This window comes from Mobula hypostoma, chromosome 24, assembly GCF_963921235.1.
Source record: "Mobula hypostoma chromosome 24, sMobHyp1.1, whole genome shotgun sequence".
Classification (NCBI taxonomy): Eukaryota; Metazoa; Chordata; class Chondrichthyes; order Myliobatiformes; family Myliobatidae; genus Mobula; species Mobula hypostoma.
In genome coordinates, this window is record NC_086120.1 from 14500435 (window position 1) to 14525543 (window position 25109).

General features: G+C 43.1%; 1 protein-coding gene across 1 annotated transcript in view; it reads left to right on the forward strand.

Annotated features, from left to right (window-relative positions):
* Window positions 1-206: 206 nt before the first annotated feature.
* mpnd (MPN domain containing) overlaps window positions 207-25109 on the forward strand; it is a 43140-nt gene continuing 18237 nt past the window's right edge. Inside the window, exons 1-8 of the mRNA XM_063032097.1 lie at window positions 207-403; window positions 6622-6833; window positions 10698-10928; window positions 12764-12920; window positions 14345-14426; window positions 18584-18680; window positions 21013-21085; window positions 24390-24466. Coding sequence (XP_062888167.1) covers window positions 400-403; window positions 6622-6833; window positions 10698-10928; window positions 12764-12920; window positions 14345-14426; window positions 18584-18680; window positions 21013-21085; window positions 24390-24466 — 933 coding nt within the window. The 5' untranslated portion in view covers window positions 207-399. The remainder of the gene's footprint in view (window positions 404-6621; window positions 6834-10697; window positions 10929-12763; window positions 12921-14344; window positions 14427-18583; window positions 18681-21012; window positions 21086-24389; window positions 24467-25109) is intronic.

The following is a 25109-nucleotide window of genomic DNA, read 5'->3' on the forward strand; positions in this document are numbered from 1 at the left end:
CTCTATCTGCGTCTCTCATAATTTGGTGAATTTGGCTGCAGCGGCATGTTTTATAGATGCTCAAGCCGCAGCCTGCTCTTTGAGGGCGAGGACGAGCCCGGGCCGTGCCCGCCAAGCGGAGGGCAGTCTCCAGTGTTTGTGCGAGATGAATGGGACACGTGGGGCGTTTGGTGTGTGTTCACGTGATGCGGTGGCAGACTGCTGAACATCCTCCGGGTGCCGGGGTGCCGCTGCCTCCTTCATTGAGAAATCTGCTCCACCGCAGCAGGGAACACCTCTGACGCCTTCACACCTGTTCCGCACAACCGCCCCCTCCCTCTACATTCCACCAAAACTAAAAAAAAGCTAAACGGAGGGAACAACCTGCTCAGGAACAAAAACAAAAAGGCTCTGACAAGAATGGGTGAGTCTCACTGTGTGTGAAATATTCTTAATTAGAATTTATTTAAAAAATTATTTCTCCTCTTCACGCGGGACCGCGATCCTCTCTGTGGTTCGTATTTTAACTCTTTGGTGTGACTTTCGAAGCTTTTTAAAAAATTTCCCCCCCACCTAAATTTAAAAGTGAAACCAACACGAGCCCAAGTGTCTCTCACTTTGCTACAAAGGGAAGACGCAGGACGCAACTTAACCTGCTGGGTTTTGGGGGCTAGTATCAGATGGACAGCGCACTTAGCCAATTAGCGCAGGGAGATCCTATTTATTGCTGTTGTTGGCGGCCAATGAGTGTTTACTGGGATAGGCGGGGTTTCCGCTGTAATCATGTTAGATTGCGGTGTAGGTAGTGTGGCGTTTGGCTGGGTGTATTATTCTTCATGGTTTCCCATAACCTTTTATAGGCTTGGATAAAACATGAAGCACAATCGTTTCTTAGCGCCCTATTATCAAAGAATTTATTTATTTTGCAGAAGTGTAATTCTGTACTTTGTTTTAAATTAACCTTTTGAGGACACAACTCAAGTGCAGCTGAAAGGTGAAGATGGGTCGGTGAAAATCAAACTGAAACGTTAAATCTGTTCCCACCCACAGATGCTGCATAACCTGTTGAGTATTTCCAGAATTATGTTTATTCCAGATTCCGAGAATCTGGTGTCTGTTTACTTTTCCATGTCTCAAGGCTGGCTCATTATAGCCAAATAAATAGGAATATATTTTCACAGGAACTTCCTTCTACCACTGTCCTTACATGTGTCGTTATTTAAAAAAAGAGAAAATGTAATTAATATTAGCAATCTGGAGTAAATTGCAATCATTCGTATCAAAACATTCATTTTTGGTGCAATGATTATATTTAAATTCTCTCAGTACAACCATTTTTATTGATGTACAGCAGTTTCCGATTAATTGGGACACACCGGGACCAGTATATTTTGCCCCAGTTAAGCAGCGGCCCAATTAGTGGTTTCATGGAAAGAATTAAAAAGATATATTTAAAAAAAGACAAACTACCATTTAGCTGAATGACAAATTATGTATTTAAATGAAATACAGAACAAATTAGAACACACCAATATTACTACATAAATCACTAGATTACTACAGGGGTAAGTTTTTTTACGCAGAGAGTGGTGAGTGTGGAATAGGTTGCTGGCGATGGTGGTGGAGGCCGATACAATAGGGTCCTTTAAGAGACTCCTGGACAGGTACATGGAGCTGAGAAAAACAGAGGGCTGTGGGTAACCTTATGTAATTTCTAAGGTAAGGACATGTTCGGCACAGCTTTGTGGGCCGAAGGGCCTGTATTGTGTTGTAGGTTTTCTATGTTTCTAAAACTCTTATTCGTCCCTAATAGTTATCAATGGAGGAGTTTATCCAGTGTATGTTGCCACGTCTTGGGTGTCTAGCAAGGGATAGCACCTGTAGTGGAGGGGCTTGTCATCTCCATTCTGGGACAGCTCACTCACCTTTGGTTGCCACCGGACACTCAGTTCTCACCTGTGGCTCCAAGTAGCTGTTTGCGTGCGACAGCGACTACACCCCGGTACAACAGCTTCAACAGGCATGCTAAACATGGTGAGGGTAGCCGGCTGGCCTCGTACCTCAGTGAAAAAGGGACATGCCTGTCCCAACATGTGAAGTCAGCTCTGGTGGACTGTGCTGATGAGGTCGACAGTGAGATCCCAAGGCCAAGAAGGTGGTCTGCAATGTGTTGTAGAGAGCAAAGGGCACAGAAGAAGTCATGGTCATCCATTGAAACCAAAGAAGATCCCAGTTTGTGACAACTACTTGTACCACTGGACCCGGACTTCTGAGATTGAGAGAGTGGCTTTTCCACTTTAAAAAAAACTCCCCTCCACAGGTTTCACTGTCATTGCCACTTACAACAGACAGCCAATGCGCTATTTTCTTTCGACTGATTGTAAATGAACAAAGTTTGTGCAGATAATAGACTGTCTTCATGCAATACTTTCTACGATTGCATCCTCCAAATCTTCATTTTCATTGTAACATTCAAGATGATTGCTGATACCTTCAAATTCTTTGTAGTTCCTCACTTGTATCAGCTGATGGCCTGCAAACCCTGCTGGAGCTGACGTGCATCCGATTCCGTCTCTAATTTCAATCAGAATTGATTTTTTGCTCTTGAAGTGGCCTTCTGTAGCTTATACCTGGATGACTTGTATAGTTGCGGATCCCCAGGTTTGAATGCCACAGATCTAGCCCTCAGCAGACTGCAAATCCCCTGGTTTATAAATGGCTTTTGGTTTGGGTATGTCCAGTATGTTCTCAAAGGCATACACTTATCCACGTAGGTCTTGATAAAGTCGGTAACAACTGTGGCATATTCATACAGACTTGAAGATGAATCCCTGAATTTTGTCCAATCCACTGATTTAATGCAGACTTACAAGCGCTCCTCTGCCTCCCTTGAACAACCCTTTGTGGTCCCCCCTACCGGTGCTACGGCCCTCAATCTCTGCCTGTATACTGGGAGTAGAAGTTCAGCCAGGTGATCAGACTTGACAAAGTGCAGGTGTGGGATGGCATGGTAGGTGTTTTTGACGGTGGCATAACAATGGTCAAGTGTGTTGACTCCTTTGGTTCTGTAGGTTACAAGTTGGTAGTAGTTGATCAGGGACTTCGTAAAGCTGGCCTGGTTGAAGATCCAGGCAATGACCGGGAAGGCCTCTCTGTGTGCTGATCACGGTGTGCTTAGCTCCTCCAGTCCTGCCTGATCTTGGCTACCAGGATGACAACGGAAAACCCCCTCGGCAGATAAGATGGACAACAATTTACCGCTAGATGTTCCAGGTCAGATGAGCGGGACTGAAACGGAACCACGTCTGTGCACCATGATGAGTCAGTCATGAAGAAAAAGAGCCAATGTGAGACTACTACTGCTCTTGCTTATCTACTCACCCATCTCTGTGGCTTTGGAAGTGATTTGTAATCAAGACACATATGTTGTTTGTAAGGGTTTTGACTCAAAATATTGACTTTTCCTCCATTGTTGCTGCTTGACCCACTGAGTTCTTCCAGCAGATTGTTGCTCTAAAATAAATTGTACTTAAAAAAAAACAGTATGGCTTTGCTCAGCTGTAAAAGCAACTTTTGGTGCATTGGATAATCTTTTAATATTTCATTATGATATGGAAGACTCTCGTACTCATCCTCAGCCCACTGAGTCACAGAGCAGAGCTATTTCCCACTAACTCTTCCATATTCCATTGAAATTCTGTCCTATTAAACAGAGGGGTCTGCAACTAATCTGGTTATCAGTAAACTGACACCTCTGACAGTCTAGTCCTCTCTTACTATTGCACTAGCTGGCTGGTGGTATAGTGGTAGGCATACCGAATTTCGAGGCGAGCTGTCCCGGGTTTGAACCCGGCCAGCTCCTTGCCTGCTTTCCATCCACGCTGGGTTGAGTGTCAAGCTGCTCGGCCTCATGAAAAACACACAAATGCTAAAGAAACGTGAGGAACAACAACCATTGCACTAGATAATTGTTTGATACGATGCACGATGAAGGGTCTTTGACCATAAGACATAGGAACAGAATTAGGCCATTCGGCTCAACAAGTTTGCTCCACCACCTGATCATGGCTGATTTATTTTCCCTGTCGACCCTATTCCTCTGCCTTCTCCCCGTAACCTTTGATGCTGTTGAATCTGGGTTTCTTGCTCAGCAGGTCAGGCAGCATCTGTAGAGCTTCCAGCATCTTCTGCTTAAGGTGAGATTCATTCACCTTTCTTCTCTCCCTTTCCTGAAGATAGTGACTCTCACAGGGGTTCCATCCCACAGTCACTCTGTGAACTGACCACGTTTATGTGTGAGCTAAACATTTAGATAAGAAGGGTCTGGAAGGTCAGCATGTTTATTTGCAAGATGTCTTTCACAACATATTTTTGAATGACCTTAGATAAGTATATTAAATCCCTAGTCATTTTGACAGGAAAGATGTATTCTTGCATTTACTTTAGATTTCTCAATATATATTTATTCAAGCATAAAGCAAATCAAAAGTATTGATGAGTGTACAAATTACTTTCCTAATTAGGCATTTTTATATGAGGGTTAGTTGGTGCTGTTGAATCTGGACACTATATAATTTAGTGGAAGAAAAGACCAATTTCCTTTACAGTAGATCATGATTAGTCCACCCTGTTGACTGAACCAGTATATTTTGAGGCCGCTGCTGGCTGTGCCAAGCCCAAAATCTGCTCAACACATTGCTCAACCTTACCAAGTTAGACTGTTATTCCCTGAGTTACTTCCACATGACCCCACCCCCCCCCCACACACATCTCAATGCTTTGCAGTGGGGAAGTGTTGATACATTGCCGGTTTCGTAATGTAGGAAATGGGGTGGCCAGTTTGTGCAGAATAAGCGGCCTAAAACAATAGTGATAAGATGGTAAGCCACTCCTTTTTAGGATAAGGCTTGTTATGCATTGGTTAATTTAATAGTTTGAAACAGAATAGAGGTGCACTGTATTCCCAACTTTTTGTAATCTGTGACAACACCTGAAGAGCATCTCAGTAAAGCAAATGTTCTGGGGATTTTGAGTGACTACTCTGAGATAATGTTTTTGAATTATGGACCTGTGCCCATTTGAAAGCACATTTGAGTTGTTCCCACTTGACCCTTAAGAGTTAGTAACAGCAGATGTTAGACTAGTGTTTGATGTTTCAGATCATTGTCTGTTATGAGGGAAGCATTGCACACAGTGAGGCATTAAAAAAAAGATACGAGGACCAAGTTGTTTGCTGTGGGAACTTTCCCACTTAAGGATAGTTTGCTAGTTGGCTATTACTGTTTGAACACTGGCTAGTGCTGGCTTTCTGACATCTTGCCATATTCCCAGTATAGCTTACAATGATGGAAATGGAGTATTAAAATAATTCTTTATTGTTTACAGTGTTGGTATTGGATGTTTTGTCATAAAGTATACGGATTGTCTTAGGATGAAACTTTAGCGATAAATAGAAATTTCAGGAGTAAATTATTAAGACCTAATTTATCAGATCTGGTTTATTATCACTGACATATGTCATGGACATTATTGTTTTGTGGCAGCAGTACAGTGCAACACAGAAGAAAGCTACCGTATGTTTCCATATAACCATATAACAATTACAGCACGGAAACAGGCCATCTCGGCCCTTCTAGCCATGCCAAACTCTTACCCTATCCTAGTCCTACCAACCTGCACTCAGCCCATAACCCTCCATTCCTTTTCTGTCCATATATCTATCGAATTTATCTTTAAATGACAACATAGAACCTGCCTCAACCACATCTGCTGGAAGCTCGTTCCACACAGCTACCACTCTCTGAGTAAAGAAGTTCCCCCTCATGTTACCCCTAAACTTTTGTCCTCTAATTCTCAACCCATGTCCTCTTGTTTGAATCTTCCCCACTCTCAATGGAAAAAGTCTAACCACGTCAACTCTATCAATCCCCCTCATAATTGTAAACACCTCTGTCAAGTCCCCCTCAACCTTCTATGCTCCAAAGAATAAAGACCTAACTTGTTCAACCTTGCTCTGTAACTTAGGAGATGAAACCCAGGCAACATTTTAGTAAACCTCCTCTGTACGCTCTCAATTTTATTGACATCTTTCCTATAATTTGTTGACCAGAACTGTACACAATACTCCAGATTTGGCCTTACCAATGCCTTGTACAAATTCAACATTTCTTGTTTCAACAAGAAATATAAGAAAATAAATAAGCAGCACAAAAAGAACAGAAAATAGTGAGGAAATAGATCTCAAAGAGAAAGGAGCTGCATTCATGGAGTGCTTTTTGTTGACTTGCAATGAGACAATGTATTTAGAAAGGTGGTCACAGTTGTGTTGTAGGAAACTCAGCAACCATTTTATATACAAGATGAAGCCACTGATAGCAACATTATGAACCTGCTTTGGAGAGAAATTTTAACCAGATCCTCTCTGCTATTGCGTATGGTATTGTGGGCTTTAGTTAGATCCAGGGGAGTGCACTGCACTGAAGAGGTAGCTTAGCCTTTATACTGGTGTCCTTTGTGTGTAAATTAAACCACCACCACCCCCAACACCCTCAGACTGTGGCCTGCAGTTTATTCATTAGGTGATCTTCTGTCATACCGAGTCTTGAATGGTGAATGACATTTGTCCGTTATGTTTGGCCTCAGCTTCCGACCCGTCATCACCTGCAGTGGAAGAGAGTGTTGAGGACGAGGAGGATGAAGTAGACGTGAATGTGGAAGAGGCCGAGAATGGAACTGCTGGAAAAATCCACACTCCCAGGGGGACCTTACTCACTCGCCGTGGGATTACGCTGCGTGTGCTTCTTAAAGACAAAGTTATCCAGCCGGGTGAAGGGCTACTCTCCATTCACTATTTAGTAAGGAATCAAACTTGGCAAAACTTACCTTCCAAATCCTCCTCCCACCACTCCCAGTTTTCTTGTCAGCACTGTCTTGAGTTTTGGGGTATGTTTCTGCAAATGGGAGTTTGGGTAGCATACCAACCTTGGGATGCTTTGCATTAGACTCATGACAGTCCGACTTTATTGTTATCTGGTAGCTTACGTTTCCATAGGTTTGAACATATAATTCTCAGTTCTGGTGTGGCTGCAGCAAGTAAACCTGAGCTGGGAAACGGTGAAGACTGGCATTGTGCATGAGAGGAACTGAACTTCCAACTTTTCAGGTTTGTGTAGGAGTGGTGCCAGAGAGAAAAAACACCCTCTCTCTACAGGACGACAGAGGGTAGATGGTGTTCAGGTAGCCCTGAAGGTGCATGTGTGGAAGTCAACAGAGCACCATGGAGACTAATGCTAGGACTCGGGGAGTTAAAGATGAGGAAAATGAAGTGAACCTGGAAGAGATTGAGAATGGGATCACTGGAAAAATCCCCTAGGGGATCTGGGTGCCATTGGGTGAAGGAATGAGTTCAACGACCTTGCAAGCTGTCAGAGTTGATGAATGCACTTCCTAACCTCTGTAATATTACTTCCACAACTTGACGCTACCATTGATCAATGGTTGGCATGGTCCAATTGAGCTGAAGGATTTAATGCAATGACTCCAATTCTCCAAAACTCTTAAGACATTCCCATTAACAATCTTGTCAGTCAGAATTTGTGTCTCTTCTCTCCATGTAGGACTTGCCACTGCTGTAAGCTTCACACTTGTACTTACAACTCACATACACTGGTGGCTTTCAGCCATGACTGTGACAACATTCAAACTGATTGAATGATGCAGAATAACTTCTCATTTGTCTGAGGATATTCCTGAAAAGGTACAGATACACCAGCATTCCCTAGTGAAGGAGTAAGTGCACACCTTAGTGTGGCAGCAAACAATCTATTCGAGGAACTCAGCAGGTTGAGCAGCATCTGTTGAGGGAGGAAAGAACTGTGGACATTTTGGGTTGAAACCCTGCATCACAACTGAAGGTGGGAAGGGAAGATACAAAGAGGAGAGTAGTAAGGTGAGACGGTGGGAGATTGGTGGACCAGTGAGGGGTGAAGAATGATGGACAGATGGTCGAGGAGTGGGGGTGCAGTTGGGAGAAAAAAGTAGGTGGTGATAGGTGAGAAAGATGCGGAGAGAAGAGGATAAAATGGGAGACAGCTGTTTGGAGGATGATGTGGGAGTACAAAGTCTACCAGTGCTGAAAAATAAGGAAGGTAATAATGGGAACCATAAGCTGAGAAGTGGGCTGATGGAATCATTCAACTTGTGTCTTTTGGCCTTTTTTGGTGTAACCAGTAATGAGGATATGGAAGGCAATGGAAATAAAACAACAATATATTGAATCTGTTCTTCCTTCTTGCATCCCACTTGGTCCTTAAATCCTATAGATAATGAACATGTAGGCATTCAAATTTGGAGCACCCTTTCCGAGTGTGCACCTCTTTACTTGCCCCTTTCCAGTACCAGAACCTTGCGCATGTGCCTTTGTTTCTTAAAGATACCCAGTTAACCAGGCAAGAAGAGCATAATGATGAAGATATGGCAATTCTCTTGATTTCATGTTCACATCCACCAGCTCGGGTGCAGCAGGTACTTGAGAGGGTAACTGAAGTGTGGAGCTTGTTCTTGGTGAGACAGTGACCATGAGTCAGGGCACAGGTGAAGGAATATCCCTGCCTATCACGATTCACCTCAGGGTAAGGTGACCAGAGATTCCAATGCTGAGGACTCCACGAAGACATTGAAGGGATAACCTAGAATAGAAGGCTAACGTTTATGTACTGTGAATTGCTTGGTGGATGGTTGGAAAGTGCATTCTGTGCCAACGAAAAGATTGTGTCCTCCAATATATTGGCATGGTCTAGAAATTCAGCATCCTTCACTGGGAGACTGGTGTGGAGGTAAGAGACAGCAGACTGAGGCTGAAAGCAGTGTGCGTTCCTGCCTGCGTTGGGTAAGCAAACCATCTCCATTTTAGCTTTTGGCTGCTATAATGGAGATGGTTTATCATGCATTCCATAAGCTGAGAATCACTGTTAGCATGGCTGGGATTACAGTGTGAAACAGGGTGGTCAGGGTGTTGCTGTAATCCAGCAAGCTCTTTCCCAACATGGAGGTTTCTCCATAAAGGAGTGCCAGTGGCTCTGTTAAGCTTGAATCTGTTGTCCCTGGTGTAAGACTATGTCAGAGGTCTTGGCCTGGCAGTCTGTCTGCATTCTAGTAGCTGCCTTTGGAGTCATAGAGGTATACGACATAGAAACAAGTCCTTTGGCCCAACTTGTGCATGCTAACCAAAATATATTTCCAAACTAGTCTCATAGAGTCATATAGTACAACAGCATAGAAACAGGCCCTCTGGACCATCTTTTCATTTCTGACCTTGTCTTCTGCCTCGTCCCATCTACCTGCACCCAGACCACAGACATTCATGCCTCTCTCATCCATATATCTATCCAAATTTCTCTTAAGGTGTTACAATTGAACCTACCACTTCTGCTGGTCGCTCCTTCCACACTCACATCACCGAATGAAGAAGTTCCAACTCAGATTCTGTTTAAATATTTCACCTTTCACCCTAAACCTATGACCTTTAGTTCTAGTCTTACCCACCCTGAGGGAGAGAAAGCCTGAATGCATTCACCCCATCTCTACCCTTCATAATTTTGTATACCTCTACAAGATCTCCCTTCATTCTCCTCTGCTCCAGGGAATAAAGTCCTAACTATCTGACCTTTCCTTGTAACTAATTTCTCTGTTTTTGGCCCATATCCCACTAAGATAGCACACAGTAGTTGTGGATCGGACTAAGATGGTGTAATTTGCAACTGGGACATCTAGGTCAGGAGCAGCTGGAAATAGTCCTCCGAGTTCCCTTACACGTCGGCAGGCAGCCGACCACCACCAGCAACGTTGCTGTGAATGGGATAACGTGATCCTTATAGGAACACAAGGACAAGGGTGACTGTGACTGTGGCTGGTGCTGCTGAGAGTGATTAGTCCTATGTTTCATCATCATGGCATGATTTTAATTTTAAAATTTTGAATATTATATGGTGTTGTTTAAAAATATTTACTTTGTGGCTTGGTAGGTCTTATGATAGTCACGATGACAGTAATTTCACAGTAGTATACCCAGCAAGGAAACAGGCCCTTCAGCCCATCGACTGCTTGTAGACCAACAAGTACCTATTTAAATGAATCCAGTTTTCATTTGCCCCATTCCCAACAGCTCTGCCCCAGATTCTACCATTCACTGACACATGCGGGGCAGTTCACAGTGGCCGGTTAACCTGCCTGCCAGCAGCTCTTTGGGATGCGGAGGGAGTCAGAGTCAGAGTACAGTGAGATCGTGGAGGGAGTGTGCGTGGGTTTCCTCCAGGTGCTCCGGTTTCCTCCCACATTCCAAAGAGACCTGAGTTAGTAGGTTATTTGGTCACATGGGTGCAACTGGGCGGTGCGGACTCATTGGTCTGGGAGGGCCTGTAACCGTGCTGTTCAATCTCTAATTAAAATAAAACTCCACATAGACAGCACCGAGCCAGAAGTGTGCCCAAGTCACTGGAGCACTGAGGTACTTGCTCTACCAACTGTGCAGCCAGGTTTGCGGTTTGTGGATGGAGAACTGGAATACAGTACCAGTAATCACAAACCCAGTTGGAGCTTGGAACTTTTATTTCGTCTACACTCGCGTAATAATACACGTGAGTCTTAAGTCAGCCTATAAAGTGATGTCAGTGATGCTGCTTCGTGCACCACTCCTGTCATCCGTTTCTCTCTCTCCACAGGGAAAGACATTTGTGGGGGACCTACTGCCCGACGGGAAGATCAGGTGGCAAGAAACCAGCCAGGTGTTCAACTCCCCCAGTGCCTGGGCCACACACTGCAAGAAACTGGTCAACCCAGCCAAGAAATCGGGCTGTGGCTGGGCTTCCGTGAAGTATAAGGGGCAGAAGCTGGATCAGTACAAGACCTTGTGGCTGAGGGAGCAACAGCCACCCCTGCAGGCTGTGGAGATGGTATGGTTTGTAAATAGGTTTGGGTTCAGCCGTGGGTATGGACATGGGGCGGGGAGGGGGCACGGCAAGGTGCGGGTTCATTCTCTGGGGCTGGGGTGCAGATGTTGAAATCTAGACTCTGATTTAGGATCTCTGTCCACTGGTGCAGTGTCTTAAGTTAGGGCAGGTTTTTGGATGGGTGAGGAACTTGTTTGGTCGCTATAGCTCTTTAGTGCGTGCATTAGCATCAGTCCCACTGATCTGCAGAGACAGTGACGGTAGTGCAGCCACTCTGTCCACCTGTCCAAGCGCTTGCCTGTACTTATTGCTAGCGATCAGAGGCTAGACCGAAAATGCTGAAAAAACTCAGCAGGTCGGGCAGCACCTGCCGAAAGGAAAGCAGATGGTATTTCAGGTCAGATGTAACCTGATACATTAACTCTGTTTCTCTTTCTACTGATGTTGCTGAACCTGCTGAGCATTTCCACCGCCTGCTGCTCTTTTGTTTGGTTTTTGCTAAATTCATTAATATCTCTGTCCTCTTTCAGAACAGTGATACCTTGAAGGACAGAGACAGCAGCCAGCCTAGTTAATAAATCAAAGCATAAAACTGAAAATGCTGAGAAGTTAAGATAAGAAGTGTTGAATCACTAGAAATTGTCAGTACTTGTTGAGCAAACACAGGCACTGGAGGCTCAAGTCAGGGAAGCAGCTTTTGCAGTATGTGCTACGCTTCCTGTTTTGTATTTAAACTTTGGGTGAAAGGGCAGTGTCTCTTTCTTAAAAATCTGCTGCAGTAAACATTGGATTTTTATTGGTAGGGAAAATAAAAGGAAATGCTGAGCAGTCTGTATACAGTTGCTTCTTGTGTACTTACAATGTCTGTTGAAATAGCAGAGTGGGGTGTGGCATACAATTAGGTTTGTCATTTGCAGAAAGTACTGTGTTGGGAGAATAGCATATCAGTTTAAAAATGGATACAATCATTGTTGGGTTTGGAAGTCAAATTGAAGGACGCAGTAAATTGGAGTGGGGGCAGAGGAAGTCATAAAATTGGATTAATTGACTCTAGTGTGATGCGTTGCATCTGACTTGGGAGTGACTAGTAAGGGTTAGCGGGAAAGACACGTATTCTCTTTATCAGCTGAAAGTTGTTTTTATTTGCAGTTGCCAAATAATCATGGCAAGGAGACGGTGACCTCACTCCGTTTATTTGTAGCAGACGTTGGCTTACAGTTTTCCTGGAATGGCGTGAATTGGAAATCCCAGAATTAGTCAATGTTCTGAGTTTGGCAAAATATTGTCAACAAGTTTTTGAAATTGCACGCATAAAGTAAGCCTTGTATCTGGTTGTCTCCAGCCTTTTGTTTGCACTATGTGCTTATCAGTGAAGAAATGCAGTTTGATGATTGCATGTAAATAGGTTTATCAAGCTTGCATTTGATATTGACGCTTCGGTGTTTAGTGATCAGCTTGCATCCTGTTACATGAAATTTTTTCTGCATATTTTATGCTCTTAACCTCATTTGCTTTTACAGCATTTGTATAGCTAGGTGGTACCATGGTCAGTCTCCAAATGCTGATGGCAGAGAGATGTTCTCAATGTTGATGAGTTACAGTCCTCTTAGATTGTGACTTGGTCGCTGTCACGCAGATGAGTCTGTGCACGCGCAACAGTCACTTGGCTTGCATAGAAAGATAGGGCACAAGATCCCATGTACAAGACTTCCTATCAAGTGGAAACACCACTTCCCAGATAGGGAGTGATGTGGAGAAGCAAGGCCCCGTCACCTTCTTTGAATGCAACGAAATCACCGCTGGTCAATAACAGTTTAATTTTTCTTCCTTAACCTAAGAATTTGGCCAGTGAAGGGGAAGATGAGGAAGTTCCTGATGAGGAAGACTTTGAGAATCGTGGAAGAAAGAACTCGAAGTTAAATAATCAGGTTAAGAAGGTGGAAGAACAGAACAAGAAGGTGCAAGCTAAAAGCCCTCAAGATTCCAGTCTGACAGGTAGCTCCATTTGTTCCTTACTTTGCCTCTTGTCTCAGTGAAGACGCTTTCCTGAAGCAGCATTTATAGTAGTGCTGACTAACGCTGTACACTCTGACTCACTGCGGATACAGCTGTGTAACATGTTTGTACATTTGGCTGCTTGACCAGCATGGGAAGGCAGTGGTTACCCTACCATTTCCTATGTGGGTCTCAAAACAAAAGGGGGGTTGCATTTCTATCCCCCCCACCACTCGTCCTGTGTTATCAGAGAGGAAGCAGGAAGTGGCTAATACTGTTTGCTTCAAGTGAATGTCAAGTAGTAGAGTGATTAGTTTATATTTTAGTTATTTTGTCTATATCAGTGCTTTGTATTGGCATAGTTTCCCTTCCAATGAATTATGCTGTTAACCCCACAACAGTATACAGCAGGGTTGGGTTGGTTTTCATTGTGTTATTGAATTTGGCGCATTCCTCAGATTCAGCTTGTTTATGTTTAGTGGTCATTTTGATTCCTGTCACCTGGAAGAGTTTATGTGAAATTCCCGCTTTCCTTTCCTCGCCTCATTTGCTGATCCACATTATTCCGATTTTCCAGGCAGTAACCCATCTCCCCGTACATACTTGATTTGGAATATCTGAATCATCTTCAGTTTGATATAGTTTGCAAAGTTAGACAATTTTTCACTTTGGCAGTCCATATTTCACTGACTTTGACTGCTGACCCACAGTAGGAGAGATGAGATTGACCATGGTATCGCTGAGGCTTCCTTTGTTACCAGCACCCAAAGGTGCTGCAGGCTTGTGTCCTAGGCTGTTGGTTCCATGGGAGTAAGCCCAGAAGATGAGCAATGCCCATCCCCCTGAATGTTTAGATTTAAGGCAGGCACTAAAAATAGTGCAAAAATTATGGATTCTATCACCAATGCTTAAAATGTAGCTGATTTTAAAAAAAAATTAGGAGACCAGCCAACTTGTGTAACCTTTATTTTTGGCTTTGCCCTCTAAGGTAAACTGCTGAAAATATTCCGACTAAACATGTGTGATCAATGCTGTTGAGGGGTTTCTTGGAATTGTCTGCCTTGGGCTAAGGAATATTTTGATCCTGTCAGATGTCTTCTGATGTAGTGCGTTTAATGGAAGCCCAGTGGATTGATCACGTTACAGCACCCGCTTTGGACTTTAGGTGTCAGCTGTGCATCAGAGACTGATCCTTTGCCTTTAATGTGACCCATGAGCTAATATTTTGCAACAGAAACTGTGTGCAGAGTCGCTGAGGCCAGTGCTCAGCTGGAATGGTCCATAATGACTTCAGATGCATTGCTGCTTCCATTTATCACAGTGGGTAGCATGAAGATAGGGAGACAGAGAATGTAAAATGGTGTGTTGTTGAGACAAATAACTGCACTTTATGCCTGAACAATGTTAGCTTTTTCATCCTTAAGATAATGGACACAGCGTAAAGAAAGCTGGCAAAGATCTTGGCCCTGTTCGATATTCTGAGATTGGGAGCAGAGATTCTGGGAGGTAAGTGCTATATTTAACCTATGTTTGGATCTTTTAGTCTGATTTCAGCTGACGGAGAATCAAACGTCAAGGTTGTTTTTCGGCTCCTGAAGGGTTCTCTCTGGAGTGCAGTTTGGCAATGTCTCTGTATTCAAATACTTGTTATTCCTTTGTGAAGGTCCAAGAGTATAATTCTGTCAGTGTTGAGAAGCACAGCGAGGCCTTTTGGGAGGGTTGAAAGAGATGGGCTTAAAGTTTCTTGAATGTGAGAATGCTGGGCTACCAGAAATAGGGTTTCAGAAAGGAGGTTACAGATGGTAGGGGTGAGGCGGCTGGATGTTCTACTGCAGTAGGTGATGTGAAAGTGGATCAGATAGACAGAAGGCAAGCAAAGTAGGACATGAATCCTCTGAGCATGATTCAGCTGTTGAAAGCACTGTGGGCAGGCTTGCATCTTTTTTTTGTTGTCCCTTGATCTCTGCAGGTGTCTCTTCCAGTACTCAGGAGCAGGAAACCTGGCTGATTTTTTTTATTCATAACCCAGTTGTAGAGTCCTGATCACTGTGATTAATGAAGGCAGTGCTGCCTGAGAACCTGTGAGATTCATAGTCTGCATAAGCTGCCTTTTGAGAGTGCCTAGAAGTTAAATCATTTATTTGTTGTGTTCATCGTGATGTTCTGTGTTCCTACACTGAAGGATCGTGTACATGCAGCTTGTCCTTGACTGTCTTACAGATAGGATGCTAAGATGAGTTTCTACCCACCCATTTGGGTAGAAGTGAAAGAAGCCATGGCACATTACAAAGAAAAGCAGGGAGTTCCTTTGGCCAATGTTTGCCCCTCCGCTAACACCACTAATACCAATTACCTTGTTATTTACCTCGTTGTTAGCGGTGACGTTCTATGCTCAAGTTCTGTTTCCCACGTTTTAAATGAAATTCATTGTAAAATTGCTTCGTGCATCATGAAGCCATAAAGAAGACTTTACAGAAGCTTAATCAGCCTTGCTCAGATGGGTTCTATAGCACAATAGATTTCCATTTATCGAACCCATACAGTGAACTTAAGTTTCTTAGCTTTTTAAAACCTCCTGAAATCCAGGTACTGTTATTTTGCTATCCACCGATGTCTATTACAAATTCACCTGATCCATTTCCGACATCTACCTTCCCTTTCTCGATCTCACTGTCTCTATCTCTGGAGACAGCTTATCCACCGATGTCTATTACAAACCCACGGACTCTCACAGCTTCCTGGACTACACCTCATCCCACCCTCTACTTGTGAAAACGCCATCCCCTTCTCTCAATTCCTCCATCTCCGCCACGTCTGCTTTCAGGATGAGGTTTTTTGTTCTAGAGTGAAGGAGATGTCCTCCTCTTTTAAAGAAAGGGGCTACCCTTCCTCCACCATCGACGCTACCCTCAACCACATCTCTTCCATTTAATACACGTCTGCTCTTACCCCATCCTCCCACCAACCTACCAGGGATAGGATTCCTCTTGTCCTCACCTACCACCCCACCAGCCTCCGCGTCCAGCACATAATTCTCTGAAACTTCTGCCACCTCCAATGCGATCCCACCAGCAAGCATATCTTTCCCCCCACCCTCCATTTTATGCTTTCCACAGGGATCACTCCCTACGCGACTCCCTTGCCCATTCATCCTTCCCTGCTGATCTCCCTCCTGGCACTTATCCTAGCAAGCGGAACAAGTGCTACACCTGCCCCGACACCTCCTTCACTACCATTCAGGGCCCTAAACAGTCCTTCCAGGTGAAGTGACACTTCACCTGTGAGTCTGTTGGGGTCATGTACTGTGTTTGGTGCCCTCGGTGCAGCCTCCTGTATGTCGGTGAGACCCAACGTAGATTGGATGAATGCTTCGCCAAGCATCTATGCTCCATCCGCCAGAAAAGGTGGCACCTCCTAGTGGCCACCCATTTTGATTCCACTTCCCATTCCCATTCCGATATGTCCATCTATCACCTCCTCCACTGTCGTGATGAGGCCACACTTAGGTTGGAGGTACAACACCTCATATTCCATTTAGGTGGCCTCCAACCAGATGGCAAGAACATCGATTTCTCAGACTTCTGATAATGCCTCCCATCCCCACCCCCTTCACTGTTTCCCACCCACTTTTCCCTCCCTCTCCTTATCTCCTTGTCTGCCCTTTGCCTCCTCTGGTGCTCCTTCACCCCCCCCTTTTTCTTTCTTCCATGGCCTTCTGTCGCTTTCACCAATCAACTTCCCAGCTCTTTACATCATCCCTCCCCCTTCAGGTTTCACCTATCACCTTGTGTTTCCCTTCCGCACCCCCCCCCCAGCCTTTAAAATCTGCTCAGTTTTTTTTCTCCAGTCCTGCTGAAGGGTTTCAGCTCGAAACGTCGACTGTGCTTTTTCCCGTAGATGCTGCCTGGCCTGCTGCGTTCCTCCAGCTCCAACTCCAGTGTGTGTTGCTTGGATTTCCAGCATCTGCAGATTTTCTCTTGAGTGCTATTTTGAGTGAAACTTTGGTGATGTTTACGAGGAAGTAGAATCGTACAGTGCAAAAACAGGCACTTAGCCCCTCCCCCACCCCCTCAATATCCTTGGCCACCATAGATCACCTTCCTGCATCAATTCCCATTTATTGGCACTTGCACTTCAACCTCTGATGACTTGGCAATTCAATTGTTCATGCAGTTACAGTACTTAATGTTATGAAAGTAATAGCCTGCATCACCTTCTCAGGCAGTGCATCCCAGATTCTAGCCACCCTCTGAGTGAAAAATTCTTCCTTGGATCCCTTCAGAACCTTTCTCTTTATCCCAAACCTGTGTCCTCTAGTTTTTGACACTTCTAGATTTTTTTTTAACGAAGGTTAGCTTTATTTGTCACATATACATTGAAACACACAGTGAAATGCATCATTTGCATCGAATCAGATCAAGAAGAGTTGTGCTGGGCAGCCCACAAGTATCATCGTGCTTCTGGCGCCAATGTCTTACTAACCCTTGCCCTAACTGTACGTCTTGGTATGTGCGAGGACACCAGAGCAAACCCACACAGTCCCAGCAAGAACGTACAAACTCCTTACAGAGAGCGGTGGGAATCTGACCCCAATCAGTGATCACTGGTACTATAAAGCAATTGCACTAACCTTACACTATTGTGCCACCCCAGCTACGCTTCTGTGCTTCCCTGACTACGGAGAAATAAGTGGGAGAATGGGACAGACGAGAATTCTTCATGGCTGGCAGCAACTCAGTGGGCCAAATCGTCTCCTACCATGTTGTAAGAAAAATAAGAGGAGTAAAATTCAGGCAGTCCCCAAATTCCGTTCCTGAGAACAGTTGGTTTCTCCAACATGTGTTTTTTTTATATATACGTTCAGTAACCCCTTTATCAGGTACACCTGTCCATTAATGATAATATCTATCAGCCTATCATGGCAGTAACTCAGTGCATAAGAGCATGCAGACATGGTCAAGAGGTTCAGTTGTTGTTCAGACCAAGCATCAAAATGAGGAAGAAATGTGATCTAAGTGACCTTGACCATAGAATGATTGTTGGTTCCAGATGGGGTGGTTTGAGTATTTCAGAAGCTGCTGATCTCCTGGGATTTTCACACAGAGCAGTCTCTAGAGTTTACGGAGGGAAAAGTGTGAAAAATAAAAAAACACCCAGTCAAAGGCAGTTCTGTGGGAGACAACACCTTGTTAATGAGAGAGGTCAGGAGAATAGCCGGAGTGGTTCCAGCTGACGAGAAGATGACATTAAATTCAAATAACCACGCGCTACAACAGTGGTGTGCAGAAGAATCTCTCTGAATGCACAACATGTTGGACCTTGACCGTGGATGAGCTACAGGAGCAGAAGACCACAAGCGTGTACTCAGTGGCCACTTTATTAGGTGCAGGAGGTACCTAATAAAGCTGCCGGTGAGTGTGTATAGCTGTCCATGTCGTACTGCTCCACGTACACCTGTTTATGATTCTTCTATTGAATATTCATCCTATCGTTACCCATAATTAGGTAATGAAATTATATACTGTATCCCAGTCATTTATGAATAACCTGAAAGATCATTATTATTGAAAAGTGCTATGGGAGAATTTGCATAAAGTCAGATTTCTGTGAATCGGGACATCTGTAACCCAGACGGTCCCTTTCCTTTCTTTCCTTTACTTCAGGGACCCTCATACACTGGTTGAACTTACATCATTCACATCTATGAACAAGTTCCAGCCTTTTAACGTTGCGATTTCAAGCAACGTGCTGCTGCTGGTGGTAAGTGTTTAAGTGATTTGGATGTATATGTGCAGAATAAATCTTTAATTTTTTTTTCATTTCCCAACCTCTTCTTCACCTTCCATTACCCACCATCACTGGTGGAGAGGACTGGTAGCGTTTAATCCCCAAGTCTTGGAAAATGCTTCCCAATTCATTTAGAATCTAGGGTGTCAAATCTCATCATAACTATATATTCATGAGGCTTCGATTGGCTGTGCTAGATTGAGAAACTGGTGTGACATTATGCATACAGTGGTTAACCTTTCAAGAACTAATACACAGTTTGCAATTTTTTAAAAACCAACATGAAAAGCCTACCCATAGCCATCCGGAGAATTTAAAGTTAGTATTAAATGAAATTAAAAAGCTTATGAGGTTATCAAAAGAAAAAGTAGTCAGGCTGGATATCGGTAAGATTCCACTATTTGGCTCAGGAGGACCTAAGTATTGACAAGGAATTGGAAAGTGAAAACAAAACAAGTAGATTAGCAGGAAAACTAAAACAGACTGAAATGGTTTCTCTTGAGGTGTGAAGAAGAAGAAGAAAGCCCTTAACTCCAAGTGGAGTCATCAGGATGCTGTCATGAGGCTTTCTTATTTTTATGAGGCCGAGTTGCTAGCTCGATGCTCAACCCAGCACGGATGGAAAGTGTGCAAGGGAGCCGGCTGGATTCGAACTCGGGAGCCTTCACTCCAAAGTCCGGCGCTGATGCCACTACACCACCAGCCGGCTACTCTTGAGGTGTAGACATGAAAAAACTAACAAAAGATTGTGCAGCTAGTAGAGCTGTTGCTTTGTAAATCCAGGCCCTCTTTGAGAATAACGAATATTGGGCAGGACCCTCACTGGTAAGGAGGTTTGATATTAAGCTCATAATAATCTGCTGTAGTTATGTACTTTGGCATGTAGGTGTTGTTGGAAGTGAAATTTTTGGAACATGGACAGACATAACTATACGGTCCATTCATGTCCTATTTTGCTATTGAAATGTATTCCTAATCTAGTATCTAATAAATATTTTCAAGTGCTATTTGCACGCATGAGTGTTGCCCTTGAGCCTATTTGTGATTCTACTGTTCTGAACTGACACAAGTTGTGAGTAAGAATTCAATTCTTGTCATACAGAAGAATTCAATTCTTTCAAACAAAACAAGTAGATTAGCAAGAAACCTAAAACAGACTGAAATGGTTTCTCCTGAGGTGTAGACATGAAAAAATTAACAAAAAGTTGTACAGCTAGTAGAACTGTTGCTTTGTAAATCCAGGCATGGGAAGAGGCTCTTCAGTGATTCAGATTGTGCACCTATTTACATGAAGTGTTTTTACTCTCTCCATTTTCCCATCAGCTCCTCATTGATTCTCCCACTCACCTACATGGGGGCAATTTACCGTCACCTATACTTGTACATGTGGGATGAAAAGTTTGAAGACTTCTTGTAATTCAGTGAATGAATGAGATATGATTAGAGCTGGTGCAGGAATGAGTGAAGATTTTATTGTTATGCCTAAGATCGTAAGGAGGTATGATAGAATAATGTTGGGAAATTTCCATCAGTAAGTATTTTGAATGAGAATTTGTAGTTACCAGATAAGGGGGTGATTATTTAAATCTGAGATGTGCAGGAATTCCTATTTGTGGAGAGTGCAGAATCGAGTTCTCCACCCCGGTGGTTTGTGGAAGCTCGATCATTGGAGGTGATTAAAGATGAAATAGTTGAAAGATTAGGAAATTGTGGGGAACTGGCACAGAGGAATTGCTGAAGTATGGGGTGGATGTGATCAAATTGAACGGTAGGATAGCTTTGGGAGGGCTGAGTGGCCTTCTGTTATCCTGTCTTTATGTGCGCAATTAATTAAAGATGATGAGGATTCATATCATAGAAAGATCATGTTGAATAGCAGTTCCCTTCAGAATCCTCAGACTTCCCAAATGTATTTCTATCCTTCCGTTCACTTACACTGAGCAACTTCAAAATCAAAAGTCTTATTTGCAGCTTCTTCCTCATTAGCTTCAGTAACCTATTTCTGAAACTATATCGTTCCTGCCCAGCACATATATTTTCCTTTTGGTAAATGATTGGATGTGTTCCACTGTATGTAAGGGCGTGGAACATGGTTGTGTTTTGTTCTGAGGTTACAACATAGAAGGAGTAAGCAAGGAACATTCAGTCAGTAAGAAAGAAAAGCAGAATTTTTGATTGATTTTCTTTTCAGAATAGTCTTAGAATTTGATATACTGTAAGAGGATTTACTGTGAAGTTGCATTGAGCAGCCAATAAGGCTAATACTTGTTATCCTCGCTTATATAAAGTCCTTCATCTTTTTTAGGATTTTCATTGCCACCTAACGACCAGTGAGGTGGTTGGCTACCTTGGAGGAAGGTGGGACACAAGCACACAATGTAAGTGACTCTCAATTCATACCTTTATTTAATACTAAATTTTATAGAAAGGGCATTATACAAATATAAATGCAGTATGTCATACCTATTCAAATACAGGGACAAGTATAGCACTGAAAAAAGAAAAATATTTGCTGTATAAATGAAATAATTTGCAAAAAGTTTATTAATTTACTTGCCTTTTGACTGTTTACATGAATTGTACTATCTTGTACTGATGTTTATACTCTTCCCATTCCATCATTCTTACAGCAGCTATTTTTTTTCTTCCTTCTGAAAATATGCCTCAGCTGCTTGTTGTGGTGCCAAATTCTGTTTATAATCCCTCTTTGAATAATAAAACCACTTCCTGTTTCCCTTGCTAAATTGGTAGTAATATCCTGTACTCATGGTTTCTGGTTCTGTCTTCTACAGTACAGAAACTGGCCCTTTGGTCCAACTCATTCACAATGACAGGGATGCCTTTATACATTAATCCTATTTGCCTGCATTAGACCTATATCGCTTTGCTCCTTTCTTATCCAAGCACCTGTCCAAATGTCTTTTAAACATTGTAGTTATATATGCCTCTGCCAATTCCTCTGACAGTTCATTTCATATGACCACCACCTTCTGCGTATAAAGCATGTCGCTCAGATCCTCTTTAAAATGTTCCCCTCTCACCTTAAACCTATGGCCTCTAGCTGTTGCCTCCTCCACCCTAACAAAAAGTCTTTGACTATCTACCATATCTATGCCCCTCATAATGTTAGAAACTTCTATAAGGTCAGCCTTCAGCCTTCTAAGTTCCAGTGAGAATAAACACGGGCTATCCAATCTGTCCTTGTAAGTAAGTAAAGCACTCCATTCCAGGCAACACCTTGGTGAGTCTCTTCTGCACTCTTCCTAATACTACCACATCCTTCCTGTGGTGTGGTGACCAGAAATGTACACAATTCTAGCCAATATTTTGTATGTTTTCAGCGTGGTGGCCCAGCTTTCATACTCGATGCCATGGCCTGTAAAAGCAAGCATATTGCATGCTTTCTTCACAACCTAATCCACCCCTGTCACCACTTCCACGAATCAATGCACTTGTTCTGCACATTCTCTCTGAACATTAGATTGGTAGCCTAGAAATAGTATTAGACAGACAAAAAAAAAATTATTTGTACTTCTAAATTGGTAAATAATGCACGACAACACAACTTTGGCATATTTTGAAACGTTCCAATTATTTGTTGTTAGAATTTTGCTGTGTGATGTCTTCAGTGTGAGGGGTGTCCATTAGTAGATCGTGACGTTGTAATCAACCCACAGTGCAACAAGAAACACATCACACTGAATGCAGTGCATTTTTCATGATTTAAGGGATTAGACCTGGATATCAGCATTTTCGATGGTACTCAGATGCATATTCCGTATTGGTAGCTCTCTGTACAGAGCAAGGTGTCCGTGTGCTGACAACAGCAGCTGAGGATACCCTCTGTCTGAGATTCTGATACTGCTGCAGATGGTTGGGGCTTGGGACCATCGTGTTTGTGGGATGTGACTGGTTGCACCGTACTTGGGTTTCCTCGCGCAGGCCCATTTTGTGTTGCCCTTTGCTGTTTCTGAAACCTACCCCTCCGTTCACTGGGCTTCATCACCATTGCGCATTGTCCCGCAACATTTCCTGCCGGTCAGTGCTCAAAATAATGCTGCTATTGTAAGTCCAGCAAGCAGCAGAGGCTCTGAAACACATAATTTCTTAAGCAGAGATGTTCCAATTTTTTTTTAAATTTGATTGGGCATTAGAGCTACATGTAGCACTCATTTAGCGCATCAAATATGGCAGAAATGCAATTTCTAAGGAGGTTTGATAGAAGTATATAAATTCTGAGAGGTGAAAATTTTTCTATGGTAGGAGTATCAAAAACAAGTGGTCATGCGTTTAAGGTGAAAGGAAGAGATTTTATCAGAGGTCTGAGATTTTTCTAAACGGAGGCTGATATTCGGAACAAAACTAGCCATGACAATGACTAGGTCCCTCATTAATCATTCTGTGCCACCTACTTTATTGGGCTACCTCCTGATCTTGCTGTTTCCTTAAGAAAATTTCCCTGACCAGCTCACCTTTTCCCGATTGCTATCATCCCTATTCTTGCAAATCTATTTTTGCTCTTTGTCCAATGCTTCCATGTCCTCCTCGTAGAAGTAACTCCAACAATGTGTATTGCGTGCTTGTTGTAGACTGAAAACAACCTTATACAACTTTTAACAGCTCCATTCATTTTGAACTCTGTAGGGTAAAATATACTTTGTTTTTTTTCAATTGCATTTTTAAATGCCTAAGCTGCTTTTAATCAATTGTTCATTAGTATCCCAAGATCTTTTCGCTTACTTTCTGAATGAGATTAAATTTCCCATGTTAACAATTTGCAACTCAAGTCTTCTGATGTCTTCAATGTGCTTTGCCCTGTTTTCCCTCTTCAGCTGTATCCCCCAGCCAGTTTGGTACTATCTACAGATTATGATATCGAGTTTCTTCTTGATACGACCATGCCATCTATGTAACTTATCCAGTAACACTGAGTAAGTGCGATTATCGTGGAACAGTATCTCCTGTAGCTAATGAAGTGCTCTTTGAGTGTATGTTCACAGTCTTCTGCTGCTGCAGACCATCCACTTCAAGAAATACTACTCTGCACACCACCGTTGTGATGCATGGTTATTTGAGTTTAATGTCGTCTTCCCGTCAGCTTGAACTGTTCTGGCCATTCTCTTGTGACCTTGCTCATTAACACCGAACTGCCACTCACTGGATGTTTTTTTCGTTTTTCACAACATTCTCTGTAAACTGTGGAGACAGTTATGTGTGAAAATCTCAGGAGATCAGCAGTTTCTGAGATACTCAAACCTCCCTATATGGCACCAACTATCTTCCACAGTCAGTCACTTCGATCACATTTCTTCCCCATTCAATGTTTGGTCTGGACAACAGCTGAGCTTCTTGACCATGTCTGCATACTTTTATGCATTGAGTTGCTGCCAATTGATTGGCTGATTAGATATTTGCATTAACAAGCAACTGTACAGATGTACATAATAAAGTGGCCGCCCAAGTATAGTTGCTACTGCCAACTTCCTATACCTCCCTCGGTCTTTTTGTCTGTTCTTTCCCTTACCTACATTGTTCTGTTAGAGTGAAGCCTTGGTAAAATGCCCGGTTCTACCACAGTAAATCCCAAGTAAATAACAATGGATATTGTTATCTATAATATCTTGTATTTCCTTCGTTTACAACACTGTTCCCTGCTGACTGTTTTGTATTTTTTTTTGACAGTATTGACAGTTCTCCGAGCTTTTCCATGTCGAATACGGCTTTCTGACAAGGATTCTGCCTCTGCGGTTGAAGAAGAGGTAAAGTATTGTTTTCCCAGATTCCCCTGCCTCCACGTACACCCTCGCTTATGCTCCTGAAGATCATTTCTCTTTAACAGAGGCAGCTGTAAGAGCGAGTGATGATCCAGGCATTCTCCAAGTTCCATGTCTAATGTCTTGGCAAACAGCCCAGTCCTCTTCCTTTCAAGCCAACTGAACATCTATCCTATTGCAGAAGCTTTACTGAGTTCGTGAAGTGTTGCCATTCCACCCTTGGCCTCTTGCACTCAAAGCCACTCTCATTACCACCCTGCCAATCCCCTTGAATTGAGAGAAGGATGTTCATGTTGAACCAATTACAAGATAGTTGTTTAAATAAAATTATATGATTCCGTAATATTCCACATCAGGCCTATTGGTCAGACGCAATATTTCTGTGGAGACGCATCGACCAAAGGTCATTATCCTGGAGTCCTGCCGAAGGGTTTCAGCCCAAAACGTCAATTGTACTTTTTTTCCATAGATGCTGGCTGGCCGGCTGAGTTCCTCCAGCATTGTGTGTTGCTCAGATTTCCAGCATCTGCAGATTTTCTCTTGTTTGTCATTATCCTGGAGCCTAATCAATAAATATGTTTCCATTTACATCCAATCATAGATGGCAGGCCAATTTCTATTGAGAGGC